The 22,437-nt window shown below is 38.4% G+C and overlaps 2 protein-coding genes across 4 annotated transcripts in view; both read right to left on the bottom strand.

The window, feature by feature from the left end:
• Positions 3,372–9,966, bottom strand: MSMO1 (methylsterol monooxygenase 1). The gene is made up of 6 exons (XM_021394913.1): positions 9,810–9,966; positions 9,179–9,488; positions 8,045–8,193; positions 7,164–7,290; positions 5,812–5,966; positions 3,372–4,341 (listed from the first exon to the last, which is right to left on the bottom strand). The coding sequence occupies exons 2-6, from the start codon at positions 9,431–9,433 to the stop codon at positions 4,137–4,139; spliced, it is 891 nt and encodes a 296-aa protein (XP_021250588.1). The 5' UTR covers positions 9,434–9,488; positions 9,810–9,966; the 3' UTR covers positions 3,372–4,136.
• KLHL2 (kelch like family member 2) overlaps positions 10,456–22,437 on the bottom strand; it is a 58,655-nt gene continuing 46,673 nt past the window's right edge. For 2 of the 3 annotated variants that reach the window (XM_021394909.1, XM_021394912.1), the window contains 9 exons: positions 21,779–21,895; positions 20,706–20,855; positions 19,750–19,867; positions 18,924–19,121; positions 18,110–18,211; positions 17,021–17,149; positions 12,547–12,687; positions 12,223–12,366; positions 10,456–11,560 (listed from right to left, as the gene is read on the bottom strand). In XM_021394909.1, coding sequence (XP_021250584.1) covers positions 11,532–11,560; positions 12,223–12,366; positions 12,547–12,687; positions 17,021–17,149; positions 18,110–18,211; positions 18,924–19,121; positions 19,750–19,867; positions 20,706–20,855; positions 21,779–21,895 — 1,128 coding nt within the window. In that variant the 3' untranslated portion in view covers positions 10,456–11,531. The remainder of the gene's footprint in view (positions 11,561–12,222; positions 12,367–12,546; positions 12,688–17,020; positions 17,150–18,109; positions 18,212–18,923; positions 19,122–19,749; positions 19,868–20,705; positions 20,856–21,778; positions 21,896–22,437) is intronic. The other variant, XM_021394911.1, reaches the window with a different exon arrangement.

The following is a 22,437-nucleotide window of genomic DNA, read 5'->3' as shown; positions in this document are numbered from 1 at the left end:
CGGCGGGAGGGGAGGGGCCGGGAGCGGCGCCGGTGCCCGCGGCGGGAGGGGCCTCGGGACGCGCCCGGACCCGGGGCTGCGAGAGCTGCGCTCCTACGTCTACGCCTGCATCGTCCGCTGTGAGAGCGTTGTCCCGCGCGGCGAACACCTGAATGAATGGATGCGCAAAGCGAGCCGTGACAGGTACACGCAGTATTACTGCAGAATAACGCAGGCGATGGCAGATGCTACTTGCTCAGAGGGCAAATCCCGTTATTCTCTACGGGAATGCCCCGAGGGGAGCTGCTCACGGACTTGCGTGAGTCACAGTCGCGCGCTCCGGCACTGCGGGATCCCCGAAGCTCATCCTGCTCCAATAGAGACTGTATCAAAATGCCCCAACCCGACAACTGGGAAAGACAAAACGCTAATAGGCAGCATCCGCATCAGATTTACTCATTTTTTGACAATGCAAAATTTCGCTTGAAAATTGTCAGAGGTTCAAAATACGAGAAGTTTGAAAATCACAAATGCGATCGATCCTGCCACAAACAGAACCCCGCCCCTGGTTATTTAACACCTGCTTTGCCCCCATCCTCTCATCTAAAAGAGTGAGTCCATCTCACATCCTCTCCCATCATCGATCTGCACCAAATCAACTCTCAGGAAGTTTTGTGAGCAGCCCTTTTTGAACCTGTGGATGTTCCCCTGCACGATGGGCTGTTGGGTTCCAACGCACGAGGTCATGGAAATAACGTCTGCAGGGAAATATCTTCACTGCCACCCACTGATGTATAGAGTGGACACAAGAAGTTTTTTACACTGAGGGTGGTGAGGCACTGGGACAGGTTGCCCAGAGAGGGAGCTGTATGTGTCCCTGTTCACTGCAGTGGAATCGGACTAGAGGACCATAAGGATCCCTTCCAACTCAAAGGATGCTGTGGCTCTATGACACCAGCTTGGAAACCCATCCAGCATCAGAAACTCAGGCCTGGAAAAGTAGATCCCATATGATACATTTGTATACGTGACATGTATACAAGACACATGCACCAAAATGCCTATACTCATTTACGGCTCTTCCCTTTCAGTGTCCTGACATTGTTTCCTTATTCCACAATCATTATTAAGATCCAGAATCCCCACACTGTGAAGCAGCTCTCATGGGCTGCCCCTAAAAGTGATTTCTCCAAAATACAATGTCATAAAAAGTTGACCTAGAAATCAGCTCTTTCTTTTAATGTATGCAATCCATGATTCCTCTACATGAAGTTATTATTTAAAAAAAATCATGAGTACTTATAAAAACGCGCACAGCTATATCTTGTAGAGTAGGGCAGCTGACACAACTTCATCGAAGCATTGATGTTTCTGTATGTGTGCATGTATATATGTATACATTCTTGACCAAATTGCTTTGGACCAAAGAAATGGGATTTCAGTTTTCAAATTCTTTTGACTTGCCTGAATCTGTCCTTTTCAGCAGGTCATGACTCACCAGCAAGTCTATAAATGAACGTTGCTAAAGACACAGCCTTACCAGGTATTGCAGAGCTTGCTGCGCTTGCCAGGGAGCGCAGGCAAATGTACACAACAGGTAATTTGTAGCTTTTTCCAGGCTGCAGCTTGAATTTCACCTGAAACAGATCTGATGTTCACGCTTGCTCTATACCTACACAAACAGCCCTGGCTCATTACTGCTCTGCGTTTCATATCACAGCAAGCATGGGATGACTCCAGGTTTGGAACACTGAACTCCAGTGCTGTTTCTGGGGTCACAGACGTATTGCCAAACACTCATGCACTATCACTCTGAGAGTACTCGAACCCAGCTGACAGCCTTGTGCTAAAAGAGGTGAATCACATCTAATGGAGTGCTCTTCCACAGAGACTTGGTATTTCAAGTCTGGGGGCTAATTTATTCAGTGACTAAATATGAATCCAAAATGATAAAGTTCATGGATGGACAAGATTATTCAGCATGGTAATAAGGATTCGGTAGCTCTGGAATGTGATTTAAATTACCGGGTAAGTCAAACTCTACTTGAATGAGTAATACTTCAGCACAGCAATTAGGAAGTTGCTCTTCAGAATAAGAGATACAAAACACACTGGGAAATGGTCTTGCTAGTAGCAACCAGAGATCACAATGGACAGGCAACTCAACTGTGTTTTCCAGTGCAGTATTGCAGAACCGCTCATTTTCTCTTTGACTGTTTGGACAGAAGGGCAGCGCTTAAAAGGAAGGATGTGATTTTACCACCAAAGAGGTGTTAGTGCGAATGAGCCAGAACTGCTGTCCTTAGTTCTCATAGCTACATTGGAAAAACGCCTTGAGAATTCAGAGCCAGGCCACAGAAGGGGAGTGACAAATAGGAGAGATGTCTTTCTGCAGAGGATGTAATGTCATTTAGCTGGTTGATGAAAAAATACCATCAAAAACTAGATCTGATTGTGTTTACTACCCTCACAGATAGAAAAATTACAGCAAGGACCACTGGGAAGAAGTCACCTCCTCCTGGGCCTGCCAGCTACAGACATAAAACAATCCAAAAACCAAAGAAAAGGACTCAAGTAATAAGGAAAAAAAAGCATCAAACAAACCCCAAACAGAGGGTACCTAAAAAGGTAGCAAAAGTAATGTGTTACTGCCACATTCCTTACTTTTAAACTTCTGGAAGAATGCAATAGATGTTGTAACTTTGTACCAAATTGCTAGGGCTGAGCTCCCATAGCTGAAGACAATATTTACTAATAACTTGAACAGAGTATTGAAGCAGTTGGCTGGCTCACAGCCGTGATTTTGTTACTGCTTGCACAGACACAAAGGTGAGCTAAGAATCAATAAATAGAATCAAAGGAACAGGGACATTCTGTAGCGCTGAAAGCTCCTTGTATTTTTAGGGTCGGAGTTCAGCAAGAATAAAGCTAAGTACGGCTGCAGCTGCAAGATGAGTGGGAGTTGACAAAGCAAAGAGGATAAGGGCAATCTCTGAAACCTGATTAAAGAGGTTGCTTCCACCTCAGGCCGGCAATTCAGCAAGTAGATCCAGTAATATCAGAATGCTGCTTCCACTGCTACTACAACTAAAGTGGCAAGTGCTAATTAAGATATAGGTTTGTGAAAGCAATGGCTTCACTTGAAACTGCATTTGTGTCCAAAGTAGCTACACCGAACAGGCCCATGTCTCCAAGCCCTACAAAATACAAGCAAACAGATTTACAAGATGTCTCCATTTCCTACTGCTGTCTCTGAGTAACAGTTCAATCTGTAAAACACTCAGACTTCAACAGAAACAATATTTCCTCATTAGAGAAATGCACAGAGCAAGATGCTACATCCTAAATGTTTTTGGTCAGTTTTGTGTTAAAAACATGAGAAGGGTGGAATATACATATTAAACCAAACCACATTTATTTCATCAGTCACAAGTGCAAATACAGCAACAAGTCAGTTCAGCAAATTACAACACTGAAAGGAATGTAATGTAAATGCTAAGTACACTGACAGCAACTTCAAAGAGCAGCAAAAAAAAGTCTGTTCAAATAAAAACTTCTATTCTTTTTATCTGTACCCTAAAATAACATAATAAATCTAGATCAGGAATGTCTCTGCTAACTCATGCTTAGCCAGGTATTCTGAGATTAACAGCTCGCATTATCCAGTGTGCAAATGGCCTGCCTGTCCAAGCTTTTTATTAACACATATTTTGGTTTTAAGCAAATTTTATCCAATATTTAAATTACTGTGCTGATACCAGTTAGTATGGTCTGCTATTTGATATTACAAATTTAAGAATATATATTTTTAAAAAGTAAGTCCAATTTCAGTGAACATATACAATTCTACCTGGATCAAAAGTGGGCAACGTTAAAGATAAAACTGAATAATTTTTGCAAAAAAAATGGACAGACACAAATAATCTCTGTCTTTTTTGCGTCATCTTTAAATTTGTAGTTAAAATATACGCAGTGCTTACATATAAAATAGATAGCATTCCCATTAGGAAGATACTGCAGTTTCATTCATGGTTTATTTCCCTACCACTCAGTAGCCAAGGAAAATGATTTATGCTTAATACCCAATCACGACTTTGCTTTAAAGAAAAGCAAAAGCTGACTGCCAGTATTAGCATCACAATTTTTACACTGGGTTTTTAGTTAGTCTTCTTCATCCTGAGCTGCTGCTGCTTCTCTTTTTCTTTATAGGCAAGGAATTGAGAGTCTGTGCCAAAGATTCTGTCCCACCACGTGAAGGTCGATGCGTAATTACCAATGAAGTTCATGTGATGGAAATCATGAAAACGGGCTCCAGCATAGAAAGGCACCAAATGAAGAGGGTTCAGTGGAATATCGTAGCCACTAGAGGGGAAGGAAAAAAAAACAACCACAAAACAATTATAGTAAGGATTCCTCCGAAATATAATTCACAAAATATAGGCACCAATTTGTTCTTTTTGTAATACCAAAAAAATCTTTTTATTTTGTAAGGTCCTGAAGTAACGCTACTTCAACAAAATCCCCTCCTGCCTTAGGCAAATACTTCTGTTACCAATGGCTTTTTGGCACTCGGTGACCTTTTCAGCTCAGTTTACTGAGCAACACAAAAAATTTAGCTAAAACACCTAGGAGATGACAGAGGCTGATCTCCTGCTGGTTAAGCAGACTTAACTGTCTCAAAAGTGATGTTAGGAAAAAGGAGCAACAAAAAAATCTTAGTGACAGCAAGCTATAAACAGCCAGCTCAGCTCCTCATCAAACAGCAGCTAAAATCAATTACAGTTGTAGCGTTTCTGCTCTTAATCATTTTCTGCTTACTGCAAGTGCTTCAAAGGTTTAAAACTGAAAATACAAAATTAACGTAATATTAAAACCAGACTGCTTTGCTTTAAAGCTATTTCAACTCATTTGCTTAGAGGTACTGGAAAGCATCTTACCACCACCTAGTGGGGAGAACACAGTATAATCTGTTATAAACACCTCCAGCAGACATTATCATTGTGACATCCGATTTATATTTTGCATTAATTACTTTAGCATGTCAGAACATGTACTTGTCAGTCTAGAAACAAAAACTCCTGAAATGGCAATCACTTGTACAACGAGTCAGTTAATTGCTCATGTTCCACTAAATCCCTTCACACAGCCTCCAAAAAGACACTGCATGCTTTACAATGTATTTCCAGACACGAGGTCAAGTGTGATGCTAGCACGTCAAAAAATAGTTTTCCCCTTCCCCTTGAACACAGGACAGAAAAGCTCATTTACCTGCAGGTGAATCTAAGGCTATTTGGATTTGCATTACCATTTTGGAATCAAATTTGAAAGAAATCAGTTTTGCTACGGAGACAAGAACACCTGCCCTTCATAGCTACCAGAAATAAATACAAGCACTTTATTTATTTACTTTAAAGAACGTCACCTGTTACATAGCCTGAAATTTCTTCTGTCCAGAAAACCATTAAAGAAATAAATGGAAAGAACTCTTGGAGATGGAATATGAAGTTTTCTATTATTTTTAGCATTCCAAGATGCATAAGGTCATCTGCACACCAAACATCCTAACGAGACCCAAGCTGCTGGCACCGTGCTCGGGGTGCTCTAGCTCACCTGTAGCACTCTTTCGATCAACAAGATTTACCGATTACACTACCTCAAAACAGAATGCAGCTTAGCTGCTTAGACCACACCATTCTAAGATGTGTAAAAGCATTTCAGTAAAAAAAAAAAAAAAAAAAACCAACAGGAAAGCTCAGCTCAGTCAAAGAGATAGGTAATTTTAAGACTGACTTAGGGAAAAGTGAAACTAGTAAAAAGCAATGAAGATTTCACCTGTGCACATCAATGGTTTCCATCAAGCGACATATCACCCATGCCCACAGAAGAACCACATGGTTACAGAAAACAACAATTCCAATAAAGAAGCCAGCTCCGAGGATGAGCGTTTCAAGAGGATGTGCATATTCTGCTTGCATTCCAAATGGAGACTACAAAACAGAACAGACAGGAAAATGGTTACCCTTTTTGATTTTTCTATATCCCCCCCCCACAAAATCACTATTTTGTGGCACTCCCTGCGTCCCACGAGAGAAAGAGAACAGTGCTGTGGGTGAAGGGAACAGTCTGGTTGAGCAAGGGTCTTAACACAGGTGTTCAGCTCCTCTTTGCTAAAACAGAAAACAGTATTCCAAGTTTTTAACAATTATGATTCCATTAGTAATTCCAAGTGCTTCCCTATTAAAGTCAAAACCTTCTGCTTAGGCTTACCAGTACCCCTGGCCAAAGAATAGCAATGTTAAAGTGTTTGGCAAGCTCCTATCAGCTTTGCAATATATCCACTCTTGGAAGTAGAGTAAAACAGAAGGAAGCCAAAATAATTTGTCATGATTCACTTACTGATAGGTCAGCTTTGTAAATAAATTCTTACCGTTCAAAACATTATTATGAGATTGAACTCAAGCATTTTATATATATATAGTATGTATATATGCATTTACACATACACGCACACACAATCATTCCTGCATTTTGTTTACCAAACAAGAAATTCCACAGAGAGTTTTCAACAGTGGAATGCTTACACAAAGATATTAAATGAAAAAAAAAAAAAAATCAAACTGACAACATTCAACGTTAATTTATCAGAAGAATAGAAGTCCACTTTGGCTTAAAAACGACTTTAAAATCATCAGCTTTTGTTATAAGGGAAAGTTCTGAGTGAAACAGCTGTTAGCTTATAGATCACTCCTATATGAATTGGTACACATACTTGAGAACACTGGCCAGAAGCTGCTCCTGCTAGAAATCCAAGGGGCTGCCAAGAGGAGAACAGCGGCTGCTACTGCAGATGTAAGTACATAGCCATGCATTCATCAGTTTGCATCAATGCAAAGTGATGAACAACCACAACCAAAAAACCTACCACATCCTTCTCCCTAATAAGCAGACACATACTACTCATTTAAAAGTGCATCCTTTCACTCCCTTTAAATAAAATCAAATAACAGGAGGAGCTATCAGAAACAAAATGGATGGCTGTGTTCGATGCTGAGCTCAAGCAACGGCCACTGTCAGAAGGATGCAAAACCCTTAAGTCTGTCAAATAAAGTCCTTATACAAGCTGTATGAACCTGCATACACTAAAAGCAATAAAAAAATAATAAAAAAAATCAAGGAATACATACTACAAACTCGTGGTGAACCTTATGGATGTACTTGTATATTCTTTTGTGATGCAGCAGTCGATGCAGGAAATAGTGCCAGGCATCCTCAATCACTGCACATCCAAAACACTGGGCAAGCAGAACATACCTTTAAAAATGAAAATAATAGAAGAGTTAGAAGTTATAGAAGATACTTACAAATACACAGTCTTGAAAGATAAAAAGGTTTATAAGCTAGTAAGGGTAGGAAATGTATATTACTGACTGAATAACAGTGCATGGATGCTATCTTTTCACATAAAAATACACATTAGCCCTTGTAGCTCATCTGTTGACATGTCAGAGGTAATGCATAGTGTAGCAGGCTGCCATTTCAGCATCACACACACAGCCTACAAGGAACACCCACAGTCTAAGATTTAGATACAGAAACCGTACTGAGTATCTAAACCAGATAGAAAACAACTAAGAACAATGACCTTCTGCTTTAAAAATAACTACTAGTGAAAAAAAGGCATTTCTAAGTACTGTAGCATTTTTCACCAGTTTAGGGCAAAAGAGGGAAACGTGAGGCAGCTTCCCCTCCCTTGAGTAATGCACTGCTGCTGTGAAATAAAACAAGGTGGGCCAAAGAAACACTTAGGAGGAAATAATAGACGATAAAAAAAGGTGGATTAAAAAAAACCAACACAGCACACCACCCACCTGATATCTTACGCAAGCCTGTGTGACTCCAGGAAGCTCTAATGAGCTCCCACAGCCATCAGGTCTCAAGAGTTGTTAGCAAACATAGTTTGTTAGCCAAAAAAGTTACGTTTGTGTCACAATCTCTAATACGCAGTATTTGTTACATATGTAAGCGTATGCCATTCAGCATGAATGTACAAGATGTATCTACATACCACCTAGGCATCTCTTCCCACTCATACGGAATATTAAAGTATTCTGTGAAGTAGTACGTGCCACAAATTAGAGGAAGTTGAATGAAAAAGTGATTGAAGATCAGTGTCTTGAAACACTTCCACTGTTTTTCCCATGTTTCTGGTTTATCCTAAGAAGAAAAGAAAAATGAGTTGAGTTACACATTTCTATTGCACGTAACTGAAGTGCTGCAATGATGACTTCAAAGGCAACTTCGTTTCACCTTACAAAAGGGATAGCTAGTCTTCCCATCACATAAATTAACCCAGGGAACACCAGTTTTGTGGGCTTGGATTTTGTTTCAAAGGCTCTCTCTTTTCTAAATGACTTCTCTGAAGCCTCTCATCAGAATTTGTCCTTGCCAGACCCCCTAAACTATCCTTGTGATTTCAGTAATTGTAATTAGCGGGAACGCTTCAGATTCAATAACTCAACACAAACCTAACTTAATTTTTCTTCTTAGCACCAAAGTATAGCCATAGCTAATTGTCTTGAAAAAAACATTTTGCAGGAAGACACCTCATCATATTATTGTGGTAATTCCAGAAAGTGGTATTATTTCATTCCCACTTCCTATTACAAAGAACTTGAGGAAAGCAATTATCTTTAGATGTCAGGTATACTTTTTGTTTCTCAGTAATAGGCAAAATCAATTAAGGACGTGCAGTCTGTCCTAAACTTTTTCCATCGTCAAAAAACTTCAAAGCCTTTTCAAGAACAGAGATATTTTGAAAGAAACACTTGCTAGTAAGTAAGCACAACATATAATTCCTTCCAAATACTCAGTCTCATCTCTGCCACGAGATATTGTGATCCTACCTTCCCTTGCTGAACCTGCACGGAGAAAATTTAACTTTAGCACCATACAGATTGTCACATCTGTACTCTACGTCACAAAGACGGACAGCATACTCCCCCCCCTCAGAAAAAAACTCCTTTGCCTCCCCAAACTTCTCTTTGCCCCCTCACACACACTGTAGTTTTCCTCCATTCCTTCCAGATTGTTCAGTGATTGAGGCAAACACAGTCGCGTGAAATGGAAACTAACAGCAGCCACAGGCTCTACTTTACATGCTCCAGGACAGATCAGTGCGTAGCCCACTACTTTGTCTTACCGGCTGGATTTTATACTTTTGCATATACGGTATGAACTGAAAGACGAATCCAGGTACACAGAGCAAGAAGTAGGAAGCTTCATGAACTAAAAGTGACCCCCACGTCGCAATTTGGAACTTGGTGTAGTTGTCCAGCATGTAATTCCACGCATTTTTAAATGGCTGCTGCAGAGGATTGTCAGGCAGGAAAGAGTCTATATATTCCACTGCCAGATAAGCAGAGTTCAAGATATTAACGCTGTCGTTCACTGCCATCGTTCAAGCACAAAACATTACAGTTACAGTTCTTCTACAGTTGTCTGTGCGTAACCTGAATGTTTTGAGAGAAAAGGAATAAACCGTGGTTATTCTTCAGAAAGGCCGTGACCTGAGCCGTTACCTAACCTAAGGGTAAAAACAGAGAAGGGAAATACAGATCCTTTTTCTAGAGCACAGCATAAAAGAATAAAGCTCGAGTGCTACAAAAGGCAGCAAGCAGGGCTCAGGGAGACGCCCGGCCCGGCCGTGCCTTCGCCCTGCCCGCAGCCCCCGCACACAGCCGAGGCCGGGCGGCACCCCAGAGGAGGCCGCGGCCGCCCAACCGCCCTCGTTGCCCCGGCCCCCATCTCAGACGGCCCGCGGCCCCTCTCACCTCAGCGCTGCAGCGTCCCCTCGCACCCCAGGCGGCGGCAGCAATAACAAGCGCCGCACGGCCGGCTCCTAATCCACGCCCTCCCATTGGCCGCCCAGTAACCCCGGCGCGGCGCCCATTGGCTGGCCGGCGGCAGCGGCGGAGAGTCAGGCGGGGGAGGGGGCGGGCCGGAGCGGCGGCTCGCGAGCGGCGATTGGCTGGAGGGGTGGAGTGAGGATAGTGAGACCTCGGCGCGTGGCCAATGAGGCGGGCGGACGGCCGGGTGACGTCCACGAGGTGATGAGGAGGAGGCGGGCCCCCAGGTGGGCAGGGCGGGACCCGCCACCACCTCCCTGCGCGCGGTTCGGGGCTTTTCTTCTCCTTTTCGGAGTGAGGCCGCAGGAAGCTTCGTCCTTTCAGCAAGGGGATTGATCTACGAAAGCATTCCACAAATAACGCAAAGCTACAATTCCAGTACAATAAGCTTGAATAAAACCCTTTTAGAAACAAGCCTGCCACAAACCAGTCATAGCTACGTGACCACTTCCTAAACCACAACCATCATTAACCCACATGCACTCAGGGCTTTTCTCCCCAAAAATCTCTTCGTTCATGTCAGGTGATGCGTTCTGAGGTGTATGGAGAAACACGAGCTTTAAGCCATTGCTTGGCATTAGGAAACAATATACAAATTGTTTATTTGAAGAAAATATCTCAAATATGACAATAACTTTGGTCATGTTAAAAGGAGGCCATCCAAGAATGAATAGAAACGAGCTGCTCTATGAACATGGCCACATACAGTATATCCAGGTATTAGCTAACAGAAGCTAAGGTTACACGCATTAAGAGACCTTAGTACCATGCAAGTTCAACTTAATTTCATACATTCATTATAAATTTTCAGTTGTTTTCATGCCAAATCACCTTTTGCATAAAAAGGTAAGAAAGAAGTAACATCTAAATGTGACCAAAACTGAACAGAAAAAAACATTAAGTACAGACAACATTTTTATTAAAAAGACCTCAAAATTCCGCCTGTTCAAGAATCATTATACCATCTCTGATCTCCTTCAGCGGGAATTAGTAGTGTTAAGTATTGTTAAATATCAAAAAATACAACTCTCTGTTACAACATAGTACCGGCATATTCAAAGTACTGTGCCAAATTATAAATAATAAAATCAGTTTTTGAAGAATTTCAATAGAAAGCAACTTATGCTCACACATACATATGCACATATTATAGTCATGTAACAAAAGTTTTATAAAAGGAAACATTTCCCCCATGCCAGCTTGAATTACTGAGGTGGGATTTGATACCTACTATGAAGACTGACAGTTCCTTTCTTTAAATATGTTTATTAGTCTCTGGAAAAAATAAGACAAAAATTTACTTTCACCAGAATACACACCATTCTTCACTGACAATCTGTTTCTCAGTCACAACTGACGTAAGTCTGTCCTTATGAAAGTGGCTTTTTGTGTTTGAAGATCTTGCAATAAAAATAAGAAAGTCTACTACACTTATCAGCTCCTGTTCAACCACAGAGTAATCCTATGCATTGCTTCTACCTAGAGTAATCTTCATCATCCGTCATCTGTAATTGTAGACAGTCACATCTTCCACTGTGACTCAAGGTGCAGCTACAAGTAGAGAAGTGCTTAGGTACTCAGTCACTTCAAATACACTTGTTGAAGACTGCTTCTAGTGCATAATCAAATGGAAAATCCCCTTACCGATCATAATGGTTTGTCAATAACTGTAACACCTAGAGTGAGGAAGAAAGGCATTAGTCTTTAGGGAAAATAGGAAAACTTGATGCCGATGCACAGGTTTTCAATATTATGCTAGTTGAAGGCTATTATTCATATTCTTGATTTATTTTTAATAGCACATAATTTATCTGATAGACAGTTAACTGAATCAGCACAGAGTTCTGAATGTATCTGTGATTTGAAAAAAAATCAACCACTGTTCAACTTAACCCTTGTAGTTAATATATCCTTTATATACACTTAGGTTCTGTAACAACTTGGTTGAGAAACTGCAGTTATTAGCGGAAGAAGATTCCTAAAACAGCTCATTTTCTAAATAGCAATTTCCCACAGTGCAACTTCAAAATCGGACTGCTGCAGATTGAGACAATTACAAAGCTCGTTTGAGGAAAAAAGGGACCGGTCACACTGAAATCTTCTAACTCAACATTACACGCTAAGTTCCTCTTCAATACAATTCAATACCTTTTTGATTTTAGTGAATAATTGCTTGAAGTCTTTATTCAGAATGAACCAGCATATTCTTCATAACCATTCTAGTATCTTAGCTTTTATTTTAGACAGTACTTGGCTTGAATGCTTATCAAATTTCTCATCCCATCTACAGTTCAACATACTGTAAAAAGTCTGTTAAAAAAACCCTAGACAACATTACCTGCATAGCTCCTTCCTGTACTCATACAAGATGATACAACTGTCCATTTATCAGTTGTTGGATTATAATATTCCACTGTTGATAAATTACAGGAACCATCATCTCCTCCAACTACATACAAGAGACCATTTACAGCACAAACGCCTAAAAAGAAAAGACAGGAAACCAATTATGAAAATTAATGATCGGCTTATTCATACCCAGGAAAGCATGATTTCTATGCTGCAACATCATCAAAGAAGCAGAAATCCATTTAAAAGAAAAGAAGCATGCCATTTGCACTTAATTATACTACTAGCATTTTAAATTAACTGTTTTATATACCTGCATTCCTTCTGCACATGTTCATGTCTGCAACCTGCTTCCACGTACAGGTGACAGGATTGAACACTTCCACGCTTTTTCTTACCAAAGGACCATCATGACCACCTACTGCATACAATAAATTGTTTAACACACCAACACCTGTGAACACATGAAAACACTCAAAATTAACTAGAGCATGATTTGACTGATACCAAGAAAAATAAGAAAAAAATGTCTGCTAAAATAAATTCTTCACCCAATGTTAGGAACTATTTCAGAAGACGTTTGGGTCAGGATACAAAAAGCAAGAGACAGTAAACTAATGCAAGACACTGATAAAATGTCTTGCATGCCCGTCCATATTGCAGCATACAGAGACCAGAGGTGTTCTGCAACATAACATTTAGAAAATTTTGGACAAAAAAAAAGATGAGCAGACACAGGAGGATTGCTGAAGTTTAGCATGAATGAGAAATAATAGGAAATAATACAGTATGCTCAGCCAACATAAAGAAAATTTGATAAAATTATAAAGCATAACTGAATTTTTAGAAAGTAAAATTTAGGCAGTACAAAGGATAAAAGCTGAATGCACAGAGATTAAACAATAGGAATGTTTCCACTGAAGTGTTGGAATACCTTATAAACACATATGAAACAAAAGTAAACAGTTACAGTGAGTACATTCCTCCTGCAGATCTGGAGGAGAACACAAAACTTCCTCAAATCAAGCTTCAGTTATCAAATTATCCAAAAGTGTATTTTGGATCTCCTTCACTCCTAGGGTCCCCTTTACTTTACAACAACATTTTATCAGTCTATAAGCTTGGATGAAGTAATAAACATAGCTAGTCTAGATCTACTTGCTAGTTAGATTGCACATATGTAAAAGATGGTAACAGAGGAAACAAAAAGGAAGGTCTGTTTATTTCTCGCTTTATAATGCACTATTATAACCCAAATATAATAGGTTTCAGAAGTGCAATATTTTGGCATCAAAACTTGTGAATGATGGACAATAAATATAATTAAAAATCATTACTATGAAAGTACATTGGGAAACTTAATACATGTCATATTTAAGATTACAAAACTCAAGTAATGAGATACAAATTTGCCAAGATAGTTCTTAAAGTGTTCCACAAAAAGGGCACAGCTTAAAATATGTATTAAAAAGAGAAGGGAAAGAGCAAACATGAATATAAAAGATCAGTGATGTCTTTCAGACAAAAAAAGTGGCTTAAAAAAAAAAACATTCTGAGACCTTAACAGCCAGCTGAAACATCTTTGAAAATATATCACTAAGATTGTTAGTATGGGCCACTGCTACATAGGGAAGAGAAAATAATTCTGCTGAAACAATTTTCTTATTAAAAAAATCAACAGATTTTAATAACTAAAGGAAAAGGAGAAGGAAACATGGAAGGGCAGAGTTAATTACTACTGCAAATCTGAAAAGTATCTCTTAATATGACACTGATTTATAAATCATGCTATCTAGTGCTTTATTGGTGACATTCGCTACTGACATTTGCCTGTATCCATCCCTGTTAATTTAATTCGTCTTTGATTGCTGTTATTTCTAGCTATCATGTCACAGTGTAAAGTGACAGCTTTTCTTTCTCCCACTCTGATTTCACTTGATTAGACAGGATAATACAACATTATTCTTTCATAGCGTTAAACATTATGGAGCTCGGATGGCTAAGATTTTTAGTTTAAACGTGAGATGTGATATAGATCAAGCAAATAACTGAAAAGAACATGTTTCATTGCTATTTTTCCTCCCTACCTGAGTTTTCTCTCCAGTTTCTGACCTGCCTATATAGTGTATATAGTTTTCCTCTGCCATATTGCCATTTTTTATTTGGCAACTCCTTCTTTTTATAAAGATCTTCCATTTCTCTTTGGTCCTTCATTTTCCCTTAGCCCCACACCCAGTTTTCAAGTCCTACCTTATTTCTTGCTCCTTCCGTCTGTATCTTCTTCTTGCCGTCTTCACAGTTCTCTTGTTATTTTTCTTTCCTGCCCATTTTTCAGGACCCTGTCTTACCTCTCTCATCCCTCCCAAATGGCCTATATCTGAATCTGAAGTTCCTCATCCCAATATGTTGCTGGAAACAGATTTGTCCCCACATTGATCAACTGAGATGCAGTTGGTACTAGAGAAGAGTAACTGAGGGTTAACCTCTGAAGTTGCTTCTGAATGAAGATGAAGCAGTAGGAACAGAAGAGATGGGCTTAAGTTCCTTGAGATGAACAGAGATCCATAGATTTAATACAGGAACAAAATTCTCTTTACTGAGTACCTAGAACACCAGGACTGTTCACCCATTGAAACACATCTAGTGGTTTGAGATATTTGGCTGACAGACAAGCTCAATCAACAGTCATGATTTTTCCACATTACCACCCACTCCTCCCCAAAGCATAAATAAAATTTTCCATGCATTTAAGAGTGGCACCAAAGCATGCTGGATTATTTTCCTCAGTTACATGAATCTGAAATTACTGGCTAGATTTACCTTTTTCCTCCCCATTTCTTTTTTTTAAACAGAGGATAAGGTAAAAAGCAGCAGAGTTCAGTAAACAAGGTCCTGAACTCTAAGGCAAGGGACAGGGGGAGAGGGGCAGGGCAGAAAGATCCTTGTAGTTGCTGCATTTAAGGCACTAAATTTTAGGCTTGTAGAAGTAACTCAACAATCAAAAAAATCTGAAAATATCCAGTATATAAATGCTGCAAGCACAATGACAGTTTGCAAAAACAGGCTGTGTTTTTTTTCTATTTAATTATCATTATTTTTAACTGAGATAGAAGGAGGTTGCTGGAAGACTGTGAAATGAACCTTTGTAGCAGCCCACCAACACTGTTTGTCTTTGTGATCATTCAAGTAATTTGGCCATTTTATGTAAACATCTTCCTCAAAACTTGCCAACATTAGACTGCCTTACTGCAGCTCTGGCTAAGTTTTTAATCCAGGATTTATTTTCATGATACACAAAGTAGGTAACTACAAGTTTCACTAGACAGCTATCATTTTTATTAAGATGCACCATACCAGATTTCTTTCATTAACATGATAGTTTTCATTTAAAAACAATAAAAATGTTACTTTTTAGCAATAGCAGACCTATCTACTTGCTAGTTTTCTAAGGGTGTTAAAGGAAATATCACTAAGTAGCTTAATTTCAGTACTGATTTTAATACTTTATATAATGCCTACTGAAATAATTTGGATTGACTTTAAACATCATTACACAGATTAAAAACTACTCAGCATTAATAAAGAATAATGGAAGGCAAGATGAAAAGTTGGGACAACTTGGACAGTCATCTACAGAGCATACTAGAAGGCCATCCATTTTATTTGTAGCAACATCTCTTTCAATTACGAAGCAGGTTAGTACAATCACCAGTAGACATTTGAAAGGTGTTGCTAAAAAGCGCCATTGAGTACTTGACAAAAAAGGGACCTAAGTGAAAAAATAAAAGTAGAAAAATAATATTGTGCAATTTGACTTGCACAAAAAGTGCAAGTGAAAAAGTTCACGTTGGATGCATCTAGAGAAATAAAACAACTTCAGCAAGTTGAAAAAACCTGAAATACCAAGACAAATAGAGGACAGTGAACAGTAAATGAGAGTTGAGTCCATAATAGATAATGAAAATGCTAAAGTCAATTTGGAGCTCTGGAAACATCATTTCATTAAGCAAGAGCAGAATACCACAGGCACTTTTGCTATCTCTGAAGAGAAATATATATATTCAGAGTCCCAAAAGGGAAAAAAAAAATTCATGAAAAAAAGTAAGAAAGGATTTTTAAGATTCTAAAGAAATAAACGGATATACCTTGGCTAAATGAAAAGGAAGGATAACATGTAATAATCTATACATATCCAAAGGGTGTAAACATCAGGTGGTGAGAAGATTTACTGAAGATGAAACAAAGGGTACATAAATGGTAGTAATAAGCTGAAACCAATAATACAAATTTAAGAATGAACAAGGACAAAATTTCCTGCAGTAAATCAGAATGCAGAACAAATCCTCCAGAGAGGTGGAAATCTAGTTTATGGTTCACATGAAAAGTGGATCTGAAAATGCTACTAGAAAAATCAGTCCAACGCTGGCAAAGAGATATCTTTGAGGAAATGACATTTTCTCATCCTGGACATCTAGATTTCTATAATTCATTATTTAGCTAATACTACATTGACTGTCATAACCATGCATTGTTCGTTGTAAACATCACAAACTATGGGAAGAAGAGTATGAAAACTATGAAAAAGCAAGGAAAAATATTAACTCTTAACAGACTGAATTTTACTCTGTAAGGCACTTCCATATTTATAACCTGAGATAAGTCTGCCATCTAAGACTAATACTTTTCATTAGATTCAGACTTTAGCTTACCTTTTATATTTTCAGATAAAATTTAAAACCACAAGTCTGCTTCAGTTTTACTGTGATTGTTCATTTTTGTTCACTCACCTGCTCCACTCCGTCTAGTGCTCATTTCTGCAACATAGCTCCACTCATTTGTATTGGCATCATAGCATTCGACTGAGCTAAGGCACTGACGCGATGCCCCATCGTAGCCACCAACTGCATACAGTTTACCTACAAAGGTAACCAAGAAAGATCTGTAAAATTCTAATGCACATAGACTATACTATTAAACATGCAGAGGGGAAGTCACTGTTCTCTGAATTAGCTACTGTCCAGTACTTGTATCAGTCAGTTACTGTTTCTATTTTTGTCTGTAGTTTAGGATAATACACTATGGTTCTTGTCATTTTTAGGAGGTAAAAGACAGCTTTTGTATCCAGCAAGAACAGTGCAAGTTAAAAGATTTTGAATTGCCTAGATGAAATATAAAGGCACTTTACTCTGTTTTTAATTAAGAATCGTCCAAAGGCAAACTAATTCAAGCGTATACAACCTTCCTAGCTCACTTACAGGCCTTCTAGAAACAACAAAAAAACAACAGATGAAAATTGCTTGTATAGTCTCCAACTGTAGATAAGAAACAGCAGTGGTTCCTGTGGAGTTAAAAAAAAAAAAAAAACCCGTGCCTAAACCTGCTTCAGGACCCACAAGCTAGCCGAGGTCTGCATTGCGCAAGCGACAACCAAGCTATTCACCACCAAGTTGCCCTTGAACACCAGCAGTTTTCCTGGCACTGTTCTTCACATGACTCTACTATGTAATCAGCAAAGTCAGCCACAGATAACAGAGTTGACAACAGTGCAGAGTTACATCACTAAAGACCAATTTCTGGTCAACGCTTCAGTAAACAGGCTCTTTATCTTTGCTGACATGCGTAATGTAGAGCATGCACCGTTAGCGCACATTTTATCGGTTGGCCTTAGGCATATTCTGATACATGGTTGAAGCTCTGAAAAAAATTAAAACACCTATGCTAAAGCTTGCCAAAACAAAGTAGAATTACTATGTTTTGTTCATAGCATCTGAATGACAGAGTTGAGCAGAAACCAAAATGTGAAGTGGGTGAAAAAAGATAGCAAGGTAAATTATTGCATTTCTCCTCCTCATTTCTAATGTTACTTGTAAACTTACCTCCAACAACACCCACTCCAACGCTACTTCTTCTTGTGTTCATTGGAGCTACATGAAACCACTCGTTAGTCTTTAAGTTGTAAACTTCAACTGATGATAAACCTATGAAAGCAATATAACATTATGTTCTCTAAAAATCTAGATGCAACATACCTTCTGTCTTCCAGTAAATCCTTCATATCTGTAAATTCAAATTATTTAATTTTAACTATTAACTACTATGCAAAAGGTATATCTGGTATCCTTTAGATGGCCAAATATAGTCACCACATTCTTGGTGTCTGAAAATGGACAAATTAATAAAAACTTGTGTAACTCTGAAAAATTCTTCCTTGAATTTCTCTTTAAATAAAGTCAAAATGTTCTCTCCTACATACACATGCTCGTCATTAGTAGCTATTAAAGAAAGATAATCTCCAGACAAAAGGTTTAATTCACTTGTGAAGCAAATGACTGTACGTGTGCAAAGCCTTCCCACAGTTCAGACAACACTGTTTATAATCCTGTTTACATTAGACAAAAAATTTAGAGGTGTAATTTTTCTGCTCACAGGCTCCTTGAGGTATGGACTTAGACTATGAAAGTACTACTGAAAAAGAACTTGTCCAGGCATTATGCCTGAAGTCTTAGATGGGAGAGAACAGCCTGCAGCTCAGTACTGGGTAGAAGAATGTGACTACTACAGCATGCTCCAACCACAAGGTGCTAGGCTGTCCTCACGATTCATTTCATCACAGCTAAGGGATGTTCATATTTGATACAGTTGCATCAAGAGCAGTGAAAACTCATCAACAGAGTATAAGGGCAAAGATACCTGTACTCCCATCAAATCCTCCCACAGCATAGAGAAGTCCGTTTAATACAGCTGCTCCCAGTGTGCTTCTCCTGTCTTGCATATTAGCAACACTTGTCCACTGGTCCTTCACTGGATCATAGGAATCTACTGTGCGAACTCTTAATGAACCATTGAACCCACCAACAGCATAAACCATGCCTCCCATGTACACCATTCCTAGAGCAGGAAAATGAGGAGGAATGTTGAGCATTTTATTCTGTTTCATAAATTATTTTATTCTGTACTTTCCTAAGTATGCAGATACTTGACACAAATTACAGTACTCACTTCACAAGTTTTTGACAATGTTGTAGAGCCACACTTCGTTCACATTAAGTACTAGAAGTTCTGATACTTTTTGTTACTGATGTCTCACACTGCTAAAAGTGATGCTTGCTGAGTTCCTTCTTGCTTGGATATCTCAAATATTTACTAACACATTTTCACCTTTTTCAGGTGGTTTCTCCACATTCTTCATCTAATATAATAATACTAAGGTACGTTAGTAGTAGAATTGCTCATTATTATTAGTATTTTAATATATTTACCCTCTGTATCTCTGGCAGGTAAAGAAGTAGTTTATTCTCAGATTATGAACTGAAGTACAAGTCAAGGTCAAGTTATCGAACTTCTATCTACATTAGCAAGTACTTCATTTAAATTTTAAGGATGATCACTGAAGTCAAGACTTGGCCCTTCTCAGATAACTATTTTAATTACTGTTCCAAAGAACATAGGAAGCTTTATATAGACAGCTAAACACTGAAGCATTAACTAATGCAGTAAGGTAGTGGACATTATTTACCTGCTCTACATCTTCTGGAAGGCAACTCAGCCACCTGATGCCACCGTTCTTCTTTAAAATCATAGCATTCAACACTGCGAATCGCCTTTGGTGCTTGTCCTCCAACTACCATCATCAACTGAAAGGGAAATAATATTTGTTAATTATTTATATATATGAGAGCAGTTGAAAGATCAAAAAAGTTTTTAAAAACCGAAGTGTGATCCTCCTAAAAAAAACAATTTGGGCCTTGCAAAGTAGACAAAACTCATTTTTCATAAAACATGATTATTAACTCTGTCTAGAGGAAATATCTGAGCTACAAAAGCAGGAAGCAACATGAATTTAGACAGAGCTCCATGAACGAGGCAGATTCTGCTGTATCTTTGCAACTTACTCAGACCACAGGTGTGAGAATTCAGTTGCTACAATATTCAGTGGTACTGTGAACATCCATCACAGAACAGCCTTATTTAGTTCCTTTGAGGTAAAAGTGCTCAATCTGCTGAAAGAATCTCCTGTTCCATTTTTCCAGTTGCCATAAGAGCACAAAAAAACTTACTTATCATTGGATAGAAGATTTTATACAACACACACACACTATTTATTTATTTTAAATGAACAAAGTTTATATTTAGTTAAAAAAATAAAACGCTGTGACTCGGAAGCATCGGTCCATTTTTTATTTTATTTTTAAACGAGGCTTACTTTATCTCTAACAACAGGATCATCTTTGTGTATTTCACAAATGCTGAAGAACTTCCTCAAAATATTTATTTTGAGGAGGGAGAGAGAAAAGGAAGGAAAAAAATTGTTTCACAAATTATATGGATTGCAAAGCTAATCATGTCTTATGTTTTTTGAGACAAACTAATCTGATATGAATTATTTTACTGTACTAAGTGATGGTAATGCTATCATCATATCTTAAAATGGAATTTGAAGAAATAAGTGCATTGGAAAAATAAGGGTCTTACTTTTGGAAGGCTAGCAGGTGTTCTCAGTTTCGTTCGAGTGCTTTTCATCAGCGCTCGTTGCTCAGTTGGCAGCAAGTGATACTTCATAGCTTCAATGAGGTAATCCTTACAAGCACTGCTGTTCTTAACCAATATTTCCTCTTCAACTCTCTGTTTATTAATAGAAGTTTAACAAGATCTGAGCACGTTAAGGAAGTAAAACACAAATCATACTCTGAAGTGTAATAAAGCCTGTATCACAGGAAAAAAATGCAGATTACCCTGAATTTTTAGCTAATAGTTTGACCAGTTAGGTACACATATATGTTTTGACAATCTGCAGTCACTGAGAAGAAATCAGAAGATGCAGATTCTCTTAATTAGTAAGTGGAAGAAACAGCATTTGGCAATAGCAAATGACTGCTCGCAATCAGACATTTCTTGGCTTTTCAAATACAAACTGTACAGAACACTTAAAGGTGAACTGGAGGGGAGAAAAGAATTTAACAAAGCAGCCTGCAGCAACAACAACAACATCAACAACAACAACAACAAAGTGGAAGAAATTCATGTCATAAAGACAGAATTTCTAAAACTAAGAACCTGCTAACCTACTACTGTACCTATTAATCATTAATGGTGAAATTATATTTTCCATCTTAAATATTTGACCTGACACCAAAGTAGTCAACATGATCTTGCAAGATAAATACGTATTTTATATATAAACCAGGTAAAGAAACATTTGTCACTAAGCCCTAACCAATTTAGCAGATCCAAAGAGGATTTTAAGTTTCAGAATTGTAAGTGTTGAATCAAAGATCATATTACATATGAAAGCTATCCTGACCTCAGAAAATTAAATAACTCAGCTTCTTAGTATGCCATTACAAGCAGTCATCCAAACAGATAAATTAATTACATGTGGCATCCTTTATGTGGCAATCTTGCATTTGACGTGGTAGTAGTTTGTTTATTTTTACGATCAGTAATGCATTACATGACACTGTTGTTTAAATTTAAAATTATCCACCTGGCATTAAAAAATAAACAACTGTTCACGTGCTCAAGAATTAGTATTCTTTTTTGCTTACCTGAACTAAATACTCCCGGGAAAGCAAAGGCAGCCGGACATGCTCCATCAGGCGTGCCATTAGCTCCTGCCTTACATCTTTGTCATGGTTTACCCATGCTATCACCGCTTCAAATACCTTCCAGAAAACAAACAAATGCAAGTCCCTTGACTTACAAATCCATGAGTACAAAAGTATCAGTCTGTCTCCAAAAATAGCTTTTACTTTTCTAAGGTAAGAAAAGACCGTAGCACTTACAGCTCCAATTATTTCTATATTTATCCAACCAAGGGTAGTTGTGCTACATTGACAAAATGCACACAGTGATTTCATTAATTCTGAAAATCCAATTATACTGTATAAACAAACAATACGGCAGAGATATCACAACGCTCGTACTTTTCTTCTTGTCTTAGAGAATTGACATGCCTCACCATCACTCAAATGATTCATCACTGAGTTTTACCAGAAAGAGCAACATCAAGTCTAGTTTTTCCTGTATTTCACAACAGTTCATCAGATGCTTGAGCATTAAAACCTTATTAGCGTTGTATGGATCAACAGTATCTGGACCTTCAGAGTATGATGGGAACTGCAGCTTGACTTTGTTAATTGCAGTTTAAGCAGATAATTCTTTGATTCAGATTCTCCATTATGAAAAAAAGTTTTAATATGAAACA

Source organism: Numida meleagris, chromosome 4 (assembly GCF_002078875.1).
Source record: "Numida meleagris isolate 19003 breed g44 Domestic line chromosome 4, NumMel1.0, whole genome shotgun sequence".
Classification (NCBI taxonomy): Eukaryota; Metazoa; Chordata; class Aves; order Galliformes; family Numididae; genus Numida; species Numida meleagris.
The sequence above is the reverse complement of the archived record's forward strand: the minus strand, read 5'-3'. Positions and strand labels throughout refer to the sequence as shown.